The sequence below is a fragment of the Meles meles genome, chromosome 7 (assembly GCF_922984935.1).
Source record: "Meles meles chromosome 7, mMelMel3.1 paternal haplotype, whole genome shotgun sequence".
NCBI lineage: Eukaryota > Metazoa > Chordata > Mammalia > Carnivora > Mustelidae > Meles > Meles meles.
The window spans coordinates 10741846-10756277 of record NC_060072.1 but is presented as its reverse complement, the minus strand read 5'-3'; the positions used below and the strand labels follow the sequence as shown (position 1 = coordinate 10756277).

Genomic DNA, 14432 nt, shown 5'->3' with positions numbered 1-14432 from the left:
CTGGATCTTTAAGTAATAAATCTTGTGACTTACCTTCTTTTGTGTGGTTCTATTGAAACTGTCTTCCGTCAAAATAAACCCAGGGTTTTCACATTCCCAAGTGGGAGCTTGGATGCTGAGGGGCTACCTGCCGACCCTGCGGGGGGGGGGGGGGGGGGGTTGTGCCCCCTCATTCAGCAGGTCGTAACTTGATGCTTCTTTTTTTTTTTTTTAAAGATTTTATTTATTTATTTGACAGAGAGAGAGAGAGAGAGATCATAAGTAGGCAGAGAGGCAGGCAGAGAGGAGGAAGCAGGCTCCCTGCCAAGCAAAGAGCCCCATGCGGGGCTCGATCGCAGGACCCTGAGATCATGACCTGAGCCGAAGGCAGCAGCTTAACCCACTGAGCCACCCAGGCACCCCAACCTGATGCTTCTTAATTCAGTACACCAGCTATGGGCCCCCCAACACATGGACCCAAAGGAAGGCTCAGAAAAGCCTGTTTTTAGGAAACTCAAAATCCACCCACGTGGGTCCTGCCTTCTACCATAGCTTCCCAGTGCCAGGGCTCTGGAACCTTCCTCCAGGGCTGAGGCTGCTTCTCCAGACTCTCTCCATGTGTTCCCTGGAGGATCAGGTGTGAGCCAGGAAGGACACCCCAGGAGAAGGCCATCTTCCTCGGGCCTGCTTCCGAGCATCGCCTCTTCCGAGAAGCCCCAGGGCCTGCATTGGGGGACACTGCTTTGGAAGCCTGGATGTCCCCCACCCTATTTCTCCTCTACCTACAGCAGGAACGGCTGGCGTCGCCGCCAACCTGTTTCACTTTTCTCCACCTTCTCCACCCCCTTTCAGGTAGGTCCCAGTATGCTGTACCAGACATGGGACAACAGGTGGCCTCCTTATAGGGCGGCATGCTCAGTGTGGCCTCCCCAGCTAGGGGCTGCTCTGGAGGTTTGTGGCCTCGGTGGGTACTAAGGAACATGAAGAAGCTGCGCGTATGGGGCACATGCCCCCAGGTGAAACCCAGGGAGAGGCAGGCAAACACAGCTACTCAGAAAAGGCAATTTATTCCAGTGTTTCAGGCGGGGAAAGGAGAGCTCTACATAGCGATTCTAAAACCCGGTCAGTGTCCTTTGCTAAAGAGGTACACACGACATGTCAGGCTGCGGTCACTAAACAGATGGGGGCTGCCTGCTAGCGAGGAGGCCCGCCACTCAGGCTTTCTCGCGCTTCCACTGGGACACACGCGTCTCCGGGGGTGCCCGGCGGAACCACTCGGACCAGGAGCCATCGTAGACGGCCACATCCGGCTTGCCGCAGAGGTAGGCGGCCAGGGCGATGTGGCAGGCAGTGACTCCCTTCCGACACGTGGCAATGAGGGGCTGCGCTAGGTTCACCTTCTTGGCCTCGAACATAGCACGCAGCTCCTCTGGGGTCTTCTCGAAGCCGTCCGCGGTCAAGAAGTCCATGAACGGCATGTTGACTGAGCCGCGGATGTGGCCCGGGTCCAGTCCTGGGCGCAGCAGAGGACAGAGGGAAGGACAGGTTTAGGAGCTGGAAAGGGAGTAGGGGGGACAGGGGGTGGGGCCATGGCCATAAGGATAAGGGGCTTCACACACAAAATAACACCTTTGCCCTTCTCAGTGTTCAACGGACTCCTGGCCCAGCCCCCAAGGAATGCTGGAGACTCAAGACGAAGGGCTCTCTCCCCCAAAACATGCCCTGAGGTTGGGATGTCCAAAATCATACCTGCTTGAGAGGACAGGGATGAGTCTCAGCTCTGCCATTTACTGGCCTTTTTATTAACATTTACCTTGGGCAAATGCTTCCCTTCTCCGAATCGGTTTTCTCATCTGTAGAATGGGCTCAATGGTACATACCTATCTCATAGGGTTATTGAGAAGCAAATGCTTCGTGCCGGGGCCAATTGCTAAGAACACAGCGGTGGACATGGTCCAGGTTCTCGGGAAGATTACAGTCTAGCAAGAAAGGCAGATGCTAGATGGATAACCACACGATTCATTAATATAATATATATTCATTAATATAATGTATAATGCATAAAATGGAATGTCCATTTTACAGATGCAGACACCGAGGTTTGGCAGCATGAAATGGCTCACCTAAGGCCACATGGGGAGGCAAAGGCAGACCCAGGATTACACCAAGTCCTCTGATGTTCCTGTTAAAGAAAATGTGACCTGCTGCTAGATATAAGTTCGAATCCCAGCTCGGCTACTTACCAGGAGGGTGACCTTAAGCAAGCCATGTCACCTCTCTGAGCCTCAGTTTCCCCAGGGGTAAAATGGGAATGAGAGTCTCCATGGGCCCAGGCTGTTGTAAGGAGCAAAGCACCAGCTGCTGCCCCTGGTCGATCCATGCTCGGACGCTGATGCTCCCGTCACTTCACAACCCGCCCCGGGGGAGGGAATGGGTGGGGGCAACGTGATCCCTGCAGGCCTTCCTAGCTGAAAGGCTTGGATAGAAGTAGAGCGGGGGGGGGGGGGGGGGGGGGGGGGGGGGGGGGGGATCTGAGCTGGCTCCAAGGTCAATTCCAGAATGGTCTCTCCTCTGCTAAATCTGGTTTCAGAATAGTCTGCAGGGGTGGGGGGGGGGGGGGCGGGCAAAGAGGTCTGGGCCAAGGCCAGAGCTGCCTGCAAGACCAAGGTCTCCGTCCCACCCTGAGCATGCCAAAGGTCGCTCCTCTCTCCCTCAAGCACCCCACACCCTGGCAGACTTTGGATACGGGGAGTGGGGCCCAAGACAGATTTGAGTATCTCTTTGGGCTCCCCTTCCTCCAAAATTCCCTACTACCCCCTTAAACCTGGACTATGGGACAGGGCAGGGCCAGGGTGGGCAGCAGTGGGAGGGAGAGGGTAGGACCAAGGCACACACTGGGGTGTAGCCAGGAGGCCCTGCATCCCTGACCCTCAGTCTTCTCACCTGTGAAATGGGGAGATAACCCCATCTACCTCTCAGGCTTGTGGAGAAGACTAGCTACAGTAGGTAGAAGCCCCTAGTAACCCCGGGCACAGTCGGGGTACATGCCAGCAAACATCCCAGTCCCGGGACCCTGAAGCCAAAGAGGCTTGCCAAATTCACGGAAATGAGTCACGAGATCCTTTGATTAAACAGATGTCCTAACTTAGAAACTACAGTGATTTCTTCCTGCTGTCATTTCATCTTTTGTGTCTTGCAATTTTAATCTGAGCCTGGATGTGCACTGACCCTACCAATGAGGAACAACAGATCTGTTGGCTTCAAAGGCATCCTTTGCCAAGACACCCAACTTAAAAATCTTTCGGCGTCCGAGCAGTGGGCTGAATTTAAGTGCGTTTGAAAGTGCAAGCGTTTGTTAAGTTCGGAATGTTGTTTTGTTTCTTTCCTCCCATCCTTGATGAAAACAGCTTCACTGCTTTCTTCTGACTACATAAAAGGCAACTCCTAGGAGCAAAGAAGTCGGGGTGGGGGGTTTCTGTGATGCGGGCTTCCCAAAACTGGGCCAGCCTCAGGAGGCGGGGGTCCTCCTTTCACCTCTGCCAGCGAGAGCTCAGGGCCTGTCTGAGGAATTTCAATGAGCATGCATTGACCGCCTGTGCATGACAAGGGCCAAGATGAACTTAGCCCAGAGAACCTTGGAGAACAGCCAGCCGAAGGAAAGGCATGTGGGCCCAGAAGTGGGGGTTCCTGCTGCTTTTCCCCCAAGTCTGACCTCCACTGCAAGTTCAAGGCTTTCTGCCACCCCCTCACCCCCACCAGCAGGCAGGCCACCATGCTCAGACTTCTGGCAGCAGGCATCAGACAAAGGGTTAGCTTAAGAGCTTTGTCTTCCCGAATCCTCACAAAGCCAGATTATCCTCCTAGCTCTGATGGGAATCCTCACAAAGCCAGATTATCCTCCTAGCTCTGATGGGACGAAAGGAAACTTGGCTCAGGACACACAGGTGTGTGACGTGAAGTCAGGTCTGTCTGACCCTAAAACCTGTGTTCTTGGATTACCCTGAGCCTGTCTAGAAAAGGGAACTGAGGCAGGGGAATGGATAAGATGAACTCTCATGCTCCTCCTGTTCAGGGACCTGGGACTTTGTGCTCCAGCTTTGGCCAAGAAGATGCCAGTGGAAGGGGGCGGGAGGTCATCGACAGGATGTGACCACTGGTTCACCCAGGAGCTGGACTGGGGCCACTGGAGGTTCCTCTCCCACTCCCCTGCCCTTGGAGTGCACATTCTTCTTGCCTTCCCCGCTCCCAGAGGCTGCCCCAAGGACTTGGCCTTGCGATGGTGATGTGGTGTTGAGACCAGCTGGATAGTGTGTATGGGACCGACCCAAGTTAAGGCGTCTGTATAAACTGTTGAGATCCGGTGGGTGGGTGCGGCAATCTCATGGTATGGCCAGCCAAGCCAAGCCTTGTAAGTTCCCTTGCTTATTAAACCTGCCACCCAGTGATCTGGAGTGGCCTGCCCCTTTCTTCAGCCTCTCCCTGCCCTCTGCCTCTGGGGCTGGATTCAGATTACCCCAGAGAGGCTGGGAACGAAAAGTTGGCCAGCCAGCCAGGAGACTAAAGAAGTGGGGCTTGGGAGGGGTGCCTGGGTGGCTCAGTGGGTTGAGGCCTCTGCCTTCAGCTCAGGTCATGATCCCAGGGTCCTGGGATCGAGCCCCGCATTGGGCTCTCTGCTCAGCTGGGAGCCTGCTTCCTCCTCTCTCTCTCTCTCTCTCTGCCTGCCTCTCTGCCTACTTGTGGTCTCTGTCCATCAAATAAATAAATAAAATCTTAAAAAAAAAAAAAAGAGGTGGGGCTTAGGAAAGAGGCATCCGTGAAGGAAACCTTACAACGGCCAGCGACCCCTATGTGGGGAGGGGTGACTCATGTTAGGGGATTATGGACCCTGCTTGAGTCCAGGAACGTCCCCCCCAAACTCTGGCTGCTTTCCTGTGCTTTTTGAGACACTGCACAGCACTGAGGCAGAGAAATGAAACGAACGGCTGTCACAGGGCACTGGCCTCTACTGGGAGTGGTTCAGCAGGACACTGGTGCCCAGCCAGAGGCTCAAAGTCAAGTTAGAAAGTTGGAAGAAGAGCTGAGGTTAGAGAAGGCCATGCAGGTGTCCACTACTCTGTTGGCTTCGAGCAGGAGAGTAGAAATCGGCTGGAAACCTTGGCGCACCTTTTTTTTTTTTTTTTTCAAGGCGAAGAAAGCATGAGATGCTGTGGATTAAGACACAGGAGCTTGTAACAAAAGCTGATTAGGGCGCTGAGAGGTGGATTGTCAGGCAAGCAGCAATGGGAATGAAGAGGATGCTACGGCTGAGGGAAGTGGAGATCCCTCATGCCTTCCCGCCCCTAATACAAAGGAACATTTTTAATAGCCATTGCCCCTAAACCTAGAGGAAAACTAAACCCAAAGTTGTAAATCTCATGTCTTTGAAATGTAAACACCCCAGGAGATAACCAAAACAGTACCCACAGAGACTGTAGCAAAAAATCTGGGGGTTGGGGGGATACAGACTGTTCTAGAAGGTCCCTTGTCCAAAGACTAGCCCATAGTCTCCCCAAGATGACTTCTCAAGGGCTAAGTTATGGGATCTCTGTCTGTATGTTCACATAGACCTATATGTTAATATATACTTTTTCTACCTCCTGAAGGTATTACCAAAATTAATCTGTAAAAGAGCACTATTTAATTAGCTTTAAAATAAACTGTATATCAAAGTGAACTCATGTGAAACTGAAATTTAATTTTCTCTCATCTGCTATACTGGATAAAGTTTTCTTGGATGATTGGTCTGTTCTTGATGGGATCGTGAAAGGTTTTTCTTTGCCTTTTAAGTAACCTACCTAGAAAACAAAGATTCTGTGTTTTATCAAAGTAAGTTCCTATGTTTCATGGAGTCTTTACCAGGTCTTTGATGACCTAAGAAAACAGAGTCTTCTCTCTTAAAAGAGCTAAGTGTTCGGTTTTGTTTTTTTTACAACTATGCAATTTCCCTATTTGCCTTTGAAGCCTTTAATTGTCATTTTGGTTAAATGGATAACTGAATGTTGCTTCACAACCATCCATGATCCTACAAGAGCATGTGTTTTAAAATCTTTGGTATTTTTGACAAACTTCCCCCAAATCAAACTCTAAATGAAGCCTTACTGATCTTGAACTAACTTGGAGATTTTCCTGGACAGGCTCGAAAGATTCGTTTTTTTTCTTCTCGTAAGAGAGAAGTATTAAACTAATCAGACATTTCATATCTTAAATTACATGGGGAGTATCGTCAGTCGGAAGTAATGCTCATCTTTCCTTAGGAACTATTTATATGGAAGTTATTAATAGGAGTGTTCCAGAAAGTATATAAAATTCCTAAAAACCTGATATGTTCTGGTATCATGTTACCAACCATAATCTTGGTTTTTACTTTAAAATATCTATCACGGGGCACCTGGGTGGCTCAGTGGGTTAAGCCGCTGCCTTCGGCTCAGGTCATGATCTCAGGGTCCTGGGATCGAGCCCCACATTGGGTTCTCTGCTCAGCAGGGAGCCTGCATCCCCCTGTCTCTCTGCCTGCCTCTCTACTTGTGATCTCTCTCTCTCTCTCTCTGTGTGTCAAATAAATAAATAAAACCTTTAAAAAAATAAAATAAAATAAAATATCTATCACAAAAATAACCACATTCCCTTGTCAATTACATGAGAATGAATTCTCATTGGAGCATTTCTGCAAAGGGGTCTCCTCTTTAGGGAGATTCACAGGCAAGACGGACGAATAAAGATCATACCAGTGACCTGAGTAAGGATTAATTATATGGGATGGTATTCCGAGAACTACTCTCCTTCCTCACATCAGTAAAATGCGCCCATTACATTGACGCCGTAATATTAACGTGAGCAAACTTTCATCAGCGGCGGGACATGCTGTAGGCTTTGTTGAACATCTGTGTGGGAAGAATGGTGGGGAAATTGCAGAAGATTCAAGGCCCAGGCACTGTGACAAAGTTTTTGGGAATCATTTGCTCAGGGAAGACACAGTTCTTCCTCGATGTTGTGACTGGTAAGATACGAGTCCTTCCAACCCTGGAGAAGACAAAAGAGCTACAGGCCTTTGTAGGGATGGTAGGGTTTTTGAGGACTTTTATCTCCCGAGGCACAGTGCTGCTGTCCCTTCTGCCACCTGGTATAGAAATGGTGACCAGGGATCAGAGCAGCAAGCTGAATGGGAGAAGGTAAAAGTACTAATGAAATGGTCAGTCTCTGGGCATTTCCCAAGCAGGGCTCTCATTGGAGTGAATGAGTCTGGGACTCTGGGAGATAGGGGTCAGGCACCGTGGCAGAGACAACAGGAGGGAGTACCCCTAAGAGTTTGGTCCTAGCTCTGGATGGAGGCCAAACCTCTATGTGCCGCCATAGAACACAGGCTCCTAACAGTGCCCACAGCACCCCTCCAGATGGAGACGCTCAGAGAGGGAGCAGTCACGGCAGCCAGTGGGCTGAACTCGTAGTCACTCCTGAGTCTTGGTCTTCAACCACATTAACGCTATAGTTTGGGCAATGGGGAGCTGAGGGGTGGATGACCACGAGTGGGCCCTTATGGGGTCAGGGTAGATGAGGGAATATTTGGGCTTCCCTGCAGGAGTCCGAGACAGGGCGCCTGGGTGGCTCAGTGGGTTAAGCCTCTGCCTTTGACTCAGGTCATGATCTCAGGGTCCTGGGATCGAGTCCTGCATCAGGCTCTCTGCTCGGCGGGGAACCTGCTTCCTCCTCTCTCTCTCTCTGTGCCTGCCTCTCTGCCTACTTGTGATCTCTGTCTGTCAAATAAATAAACTCTTAAAAAAAAAAAAGAGTCGGAGACAGTCTTCACTTTTCCAATTCCCAGCTCATGAGGCACAGACACCCACCTCCTGGCAGTCAAGAAACCGATGCCCCAGCCCAGGTACAATCCCTAGCGACTGGCTCTTCAGGACATAGAACAGGTTGGACGCATGAAAGGTGGGTTGGCATAGTGCCAAGGATGCTGGTTTGCCCCTGACATAGAGTGACTTGGTTAATGCAGTGACAGCATGTCCTGTGTCTTGTAAATGACACACAAGGCAACTGGCAAAGGAGCCTGGGGCCATTCACCAGAATTCCCAACTGGTGACCAATGGGCAGATCGTTTATGCTGCTCCCTCTCCCCTATGCCCGGTTTGCGTGGATACCACATCCGGTCTCCCTCCAGCCTTCCCTGGTGACAACGAACCAGGCTGCCACCACGAGAGGATTAGAGAAGCGGAACGTGGTGTTTGGCTACTCTCGTTGACTAGACCACGATTGGGGGTCTTACTGCAAAACTGGGCAAAAGAACGCGACCTAGAATGGAGGTCCCCATCTCTCCTATAACCTGCCAGCAGGTGGGGTGATAAAAAGGAAAAATGAGGGGCGCCTGGGTGGTTCAGTGGGTTAAAGCCTCTGCCTTCAGCTCAGGTCATGATCCCAGGGTTCTGGGATCAAGCCCCACATCAGGCTCTCTGCTCTGCAGGGAGCCTGCTTCCTCCCTCTCTCCGCCTGCCTCTCTGCCTACTTGTGATCTCTGTCTGTCAAATAAATAAATAAAATCTTTTAAAAAAAAAAAGGAAAAATGAATATTAAAGCAGCAGATTCAATTACTCCCGGGTAAAACCACCTGGGCTGGGGGTCATTTAAAGCCGTGTCCCAAGCTTTCCTACATGTGAACGATTAAATAGCAGGGCATGTTGCCCCATTGCCCAGACTGGGACCCTCGCCAGCGCTATACATGCAAGGAACTGGAGAGAGATGCCCATTGTCCTGCTCCCTGCAGGCCGACGTGCTGTGCTGCTGAGAACAGAGCCTAGCACATGTGGGCAAGGTGTCATCTGCTGGAATTTGCAATGAGATGCCCCACCAGGACGGGTGAGTGACTTCACGGGCCTGGGTGAGGGGGGAAGTGCTCCCTCTTTGCGGGGATCTCATGGTCTTGCCAGAAGGCGGACCTGCTAAAATGCATTACACCTGGAACAGAACAAGCACCATTGGAAGAGGGGAAGAGGTGGGGGTCCTGGGCTGTCCATCCTGCCCTTAACGAGATTCACCCAGCAAGCCTCGAATGACGGCCAGCAACACCTGTCCTTACTGAACACCAAACTATCCTCAGCGAGAAAAGGTGTCCTCCAAAGCAGGATGGTCTTAGACACCATCGCTGCTGGGTAAGGAGCCACCTGGGCCGTTATCCAAACTGAATGCTGCCGCGTTCATATCTGATGAGTCTATTATGTCACCGTTACTGAGCCATATGACAGGGGCACCTGGGTGGCTCAGTGGGTTAAGCATCTGCCTTCAGCTCGGGTCATGGTCCCGGAGTCCTGGGATTGAGCCCCATCAGTCTTCTGCTTTCTGCTCAGGGAGTCTACCTCTCCCTCTGTACTCTCTCTCTCTCTTACTTTCTCTGAGATAAATAAAATCTTTAAAAAAATAATAAGTCACTTGAGAAAATAAGGGAAGGCCTTATGATCTGAAGTGAATGATCTGACTCCCAGGCCAGGGGACTTCATAAATCAACGGTTTGGATCATGGGGCTCTTTTGGAAAATGTAATCTCTGATGGGGGCAGCACTGTCTGACTCTGTGTTTTCTCTCGTAAGTGCCCATATTTTCTCTTGCTGTGGCCTCTGCCTCCAACACAGAGAGCCACCAAGGGAGCCACCAGCATGTTCATGAAGCCTCTTGCTGACTGTTAGGGCACAGTGCAGAAGTGGGGGGGGGGGTGACAGGTGTGACAGGTGCTAGGAGCCGACATGAGGGGTAGAACGTGGTGGGAGAGGTCATAGAGAGGACATAACCACCAGTTGACCCATGAGCAGGACTGGGGCAACTGGAGATTCCTCTCCCCCTCCTATCCTTGGAAAGTGCCTTCTGCTTGCCTTCCCTGCTCCCAGAGGCTTCCCCAAGGACACAGCCCTTGAATGTGGTTCTGAGACCAGCTGGACAGCATGTATGGGACTGACCCCAGTTAAGGCCTCCGTATAAGCTTTCAAGATCTGGCAGGCGGGTGTGGAAATCTCATCTTGCAGCCAGCCACCCAAGACCAGCCCTTAAGTTCCCTTATTAAACCTGCCACCAACCGACCTGGGGTGGCCTGCTCTTTCCTTGGTCTTTCCCTGCCCTCGGCATCTTGGGGCTGGTTTGGATTACCCCAGGAAGCTCCTAGCTCCTGAGGAGGCTGTGAACAATCACCAGTAGGGGTTGGGGGGTGAGCTGACATCTCTCAGGCCGCTGATCCGTGTGGGTTTTCCAGGCCAGAAAAACCCGTTCGGCTCTTTCTTGCTTTCCTCCTACAGACACAAAGCAATCCAGGGTTGGCTGCCCCAGTGGGCAGCTCTGGGCCACTGGGAGGCAGCTCAGCACGCTTTCTGCCCCCATCCTACACCAGCCCTCAGCCCCGGGGAGGGAGAGACACAGGCAGAGGGGCCCCAGGATCCCATGAAGCAACACTACACTGTGAGGCTGTGACCTTTCCCCTCCAGGCCCTGTGTTTGCTTACACAGCAGCGGCCTTGGGAAACGGCCTCCCTTTGAGGCCTGCCGACTGGGGTCAAATCTTGGCCACTCTGCCTCCTTAGAGAACCTCCTCCTCCCCTTTCCCACCTGCAAAGTGGGATCTGTCCTAACTCCCACGTTCCTCCCAGCACAGGGTGAGAATACAAGGAGAGAGAATATGCAAAAAACAAACATTCTACAGATGAAAGTGCCCATGAGGGGGTCAGCCTCCTCCCTCTTCACCCTCCTTGCCCTCGAGGCCGGAGGAAAAGAGAACAGGGCTCATACGGACCCTGGGTGCATTTGCCCGCCACCTGCTCTGCTGGCTTCCCCCAGCGTTCTAGAAGGTGAGCACACTCCTTGCGGTAAGGAGGAAAGGGCCTGTGCCCGCAGCTGCCCAGTGCAGGATGCAAACTCAGATCTGCCTGACTCTCACCTTGGGCTCCTTACAAACAGGACCAAAGGCACTAGGGGCATAAAGTTGGGCTGGGGAAGGTGCTTGTCTCGGTGTCCGCAGGAAGCAGCCGCCGGGAGTCCAAGGCCCACTCCCAGCTCCTCTACCAGGACGTTCTGCCAACCACACAGCCCCTGGGGGTTCCATCTAGACCGCTGAGCCCACACCACGCTGGGCACCATGAAGTCAGAGAGCCCCACGCGCCTCCGTGCTCCCAAACCGTGTTGTGCGGGAGGCCAGCAGAGCCTTTTAGGGAAGAAGTGCCATGCCCCTGTCTTGTAGATGGCCCAGCCCTCGGCGCGGCTCCTACCTTTCTCAAAACACCCTTCCAGCCACTTCTGCATTTAAATAAGTACACAGCCAGGTGGGCAAGGCTGGCATTCCTCTTCTTGTTTTAAAATAAGGGAACCCAGAGAGGCCAAGGAATTGACTGAGGTCTCACCACAGAGGAGGGGCTGACCTCCCAGGAGGAAGCATCCATGCTCCCCGGGACCCAGGGTCTGGAGGTGGTAGGAGGTAGGGAGAAGGGCGATGGGGAGGGACCCCTCTCTGAGCCTCAGTGCCCTCCTCCTAAAATAGGAGTGAGGAGATGGGATCTGACCCTCTTGGCTTATTTCCAGCTTGCTCAGGGCAAGCCAAAAAGGAGCTAAGGGAAACAATTCTACCAATCCTCCCCATGATGACAACGTAAGTTCCAATGAGGGAAGGCATCTTGGACCAAGGCCAGGATGGGGTCTGTAGGAGGTCCGTGCTGGAAGTCTCTGATTCTTCAACTCCAGACCTCCAGAGAGCAAGGTGGGCAGGAACCACATGGGGCCTAGGGAGAGCCACGGCTGTGCCATGAACTAGCCACAGGGCCTTGACCTGCCCCTGCCTCTGTGTGCCTCAGTTTCCCTTCTGTCCGATGAGGTGACCTTTCAGGACCTCCAGCTCTAAGAATGTCCAGAACTGTTTTCACAGCATCCTCTCCCTCAGAGGCACAGACAGGAAGAGCCATTTTTCAACAAGTTAGGAAAAATGTTGCACCGGACTTAGGTTCTGCAGACCGCGCCCGAGGACAGAGCACAGAGCCGGGAGGTGTTGGCCACTCCCAGGGCTCGGGTCAGCCTGGAGTGGCCCCCACAGCAGTGAGGCAGGAAACCCAGCCAGGGTGATGGTGAGACTTCTAAGGTTCTTGGTTAGGAGGTTCTAGAACTCAGCACTTCCTCTCCTGAGACTCCCCCCCCACCCCCAGCAATGAGGAACCCTCCCCGCCTCCTCTTTGTCCGCAGGACAGGACGCGCCATCTCCCTGTGGATGCCTGGTTTAGAGCACTAGTATGAAACTAGTCAGCACTGGGTTCAATCTCAACTCTGCCACTTAACTGAGCAAGCAACTTAAGGTCCTCCCTACTTTGTTTCCTCCTCTCTAACATGGCCCATTATAAGCCTTCTTGGATGAGTTAATGCGGTGTTGAGGGCTTAGCATGAAACCGTAGCTAATCTTACAGCTCTGCGAACAGGCTGCAGCTGTTTGGAAAGGTCAGGGGGCCCAGGGAGCTGGAAGCGGGGGTGGGGGTGGGGAGAGTGCTGCCGGCAGGGCGTTGTTGATATTGTTGATGTCTACCCCGGTTTTCTGGGCGAACTAAGGGAGGCCCTCGGAAGCTAGGTGTCCTTGAGAGCCTCTGTACAGAGACGCGTGTGTGAGCTCATGGACACACCTTTGGGCACGTCCGGGAGCCGTGCCTGGGCATGGATGTGGGTGGAGATGTCACCGGCCACCTCTGCCGATGCCACCCCATAGGGATGCTAGGTTGCTTGTTAGCTCGCGGCTATGGGAACACAGAGGTAGGTCCTTGCGCATCAAAGCAGAAATAGCTCTTAGCTTTGGCTCTGCTCTCTCATTTCACAGATGCAGACCAGGACCTACCTTTGGGGGGGGGGCAGGGAGCAGGGCACTTTAGTCACCCCCTGGAGAGGTCCCAGACATCCTTACTCCCCATCATTCCATGGGGGCATCACTCCCCGGGAGCCACCCACCCCCCAGGACACCTACCTACTGCGTCGGGCTCTGGCTCAGTGCCCAGGTACCGTCCTTGGGACCGTGAATCCACCAGCTGGAACCTCTTAGACTCGAGGTTCTCCAGCACCTGCTCATAGGTTTTGAGCAGGGAGCGGTCCAGGGTGGCTTTGAAGACGGCCGGCTCTGGGCGTGAGGGCTCCGACGTCACCGGGAGGCCCTCCTTCAGCCAGTTTCGGAAGCCGCCGTTGAGCACCGACACGGTGCGGTGGCCAAACACACGGAACATCCACCAGACCCGGGGCGCATAGAAGCAGCCCAGGTTGTCACCGTCATACACCACCACATGCGTCTGGTTGCTGATGCCCAGGCGGCCCACGTAGTCGGCGAAGTGGGCCTCGCTGGGCAGCATCATCTCGTAGGGCGACTCTGTGTTCCGGCACTCCTCTATATCAAAGAAGGAGGCGCCGGGCACATGCCGCTCGAGGTACTCCTTGCGGGCCTCGCGGGTGCCCGGCGAGTACCAGGACGCATCCAGCACCCGTAGGCCAGGCCCCAGCTTGCCAGCCCGAACCGACTCCGCCAGCCACTTGGTGGAGACCAGCGCCCGGTAGAGCACCTGATGAACCATGGTTTCAGCTCTGCGCATCACCTGGCGCGGGTGGAAACCAGGAAAGAGAGCGGCATGAGGCCCGGGTGTACAGCGGGGCGGGGTCTGGGAGGAGCTTTTTCCCACCGCACTCCCCCGGGGTGGTGTGTTCGCGGCAGCCCAGCAACCCCGCCGCCGCGCGGGAGGCAGGCTGCAGGAAAGGTCTGCCCATTCTGCCAAGGAAAGGCCGCTCCGCCCCTCCCTGGGGCCCCGCCCCGCGCAGAAGGGGGCGGGGTGAGAGCCTCCGAGCGCCCCAGAATGGGGAGCTGGCGGGGAGGGCTCCGGGTCCCGGGAGTTACGGTTCTCGTCCTCGGGATCCTGCCAGAAAAGAGCGGCGAAAAGATTCCCAGGACGGGGGAGGAGGGAACCTGTTGAACTTGGAACCCCCTTGGCTGGGAGGGGAGAAGACGGGGAGCCCGGGGGAGGGGTCGCTGGGGCTCGCACACGCGCTCGCCCGAACCTCTGGCGAGACCCCCACGGCCAATCTCAGCCTCCCGGGAGGGCTCGCCCGCCTCCAGAACGCCCGCGCCCAGCCCCAGCTCGGTGCCCTCTGCCCCTGCTGGGTCCGAGGTTCCCCGGGCACCCTGCCGCGCTCTCGCCGGGGGGGACCCTTCCCGCGGTCGCAGGGGCCAGACCGGTGGCCCAGTCCCTAGCGGCCCGGGCGCCTGGCCGCCGCCCCACCCGGCCGCACTCACTCGCCCTCGCCGCCGCCCTGGCGCTCGTCCCTGACCGCTGGAGAAGTTGGCGGGTTCAAACCCAGAGCCCACACCTCCCTGGCCGGCCTGCACCATCGCGCCGCCGCCGGAGGGGGGTACGGCGCGCCGTCCCGCCGAGCCCCG

The 14432-nt window shown here is 54.4% G+C and overlaps 1 protein-coding gene across 1 annotated transcript; it reads right to left on the bottom strand.

Annotated features, from left to right (window-relative positions):
- Window positions 1-1027: 1027 nt before the first annotated feature.
- Window positions 1028-14368, bottom strand: TST (thiosulfate sulfurtransferase). Its single transcript, XM_046010892.1, has 3 exons — window positions 14289-14368; window positions 12981-13596; window positions 1028-1492 (listed from the first exon to the last, which is right to left on the bottom strand). Exons 2-3 carry the CDS (start codon window positions 13591-13593, stop codon window positions 1194-1196), a joined length of 912 nt encoding a protein of 303 aa, XP_045866848.1. The 5' UTR covers window positions 13594-13596; window positions 14289-14368; the 3' UTR covers window positions 1028-1193.
- Between the last annotated feature and the right edge of the window lie 64 nt (window positions 14369-14432).

What these genes read in the sequence shown, in the direction of transcription:
- TST (XM_046010892.1), bottom strand. Translation starts at nt 13,593, where the DNA reads ATGCGCAGAGCTGAAACCATGGTTCATCAGGTGCTCTACCGGGCGCTG. An exon ending in GCCAGAGCCCGACGCAGTAG is followed by an intron (nt 1,493 to 12,980) that starts GTAGGTGTCCTG and finishes TGCTGCGCCCAG; the next exon opens with GACTGGACCCGGGCCACATC.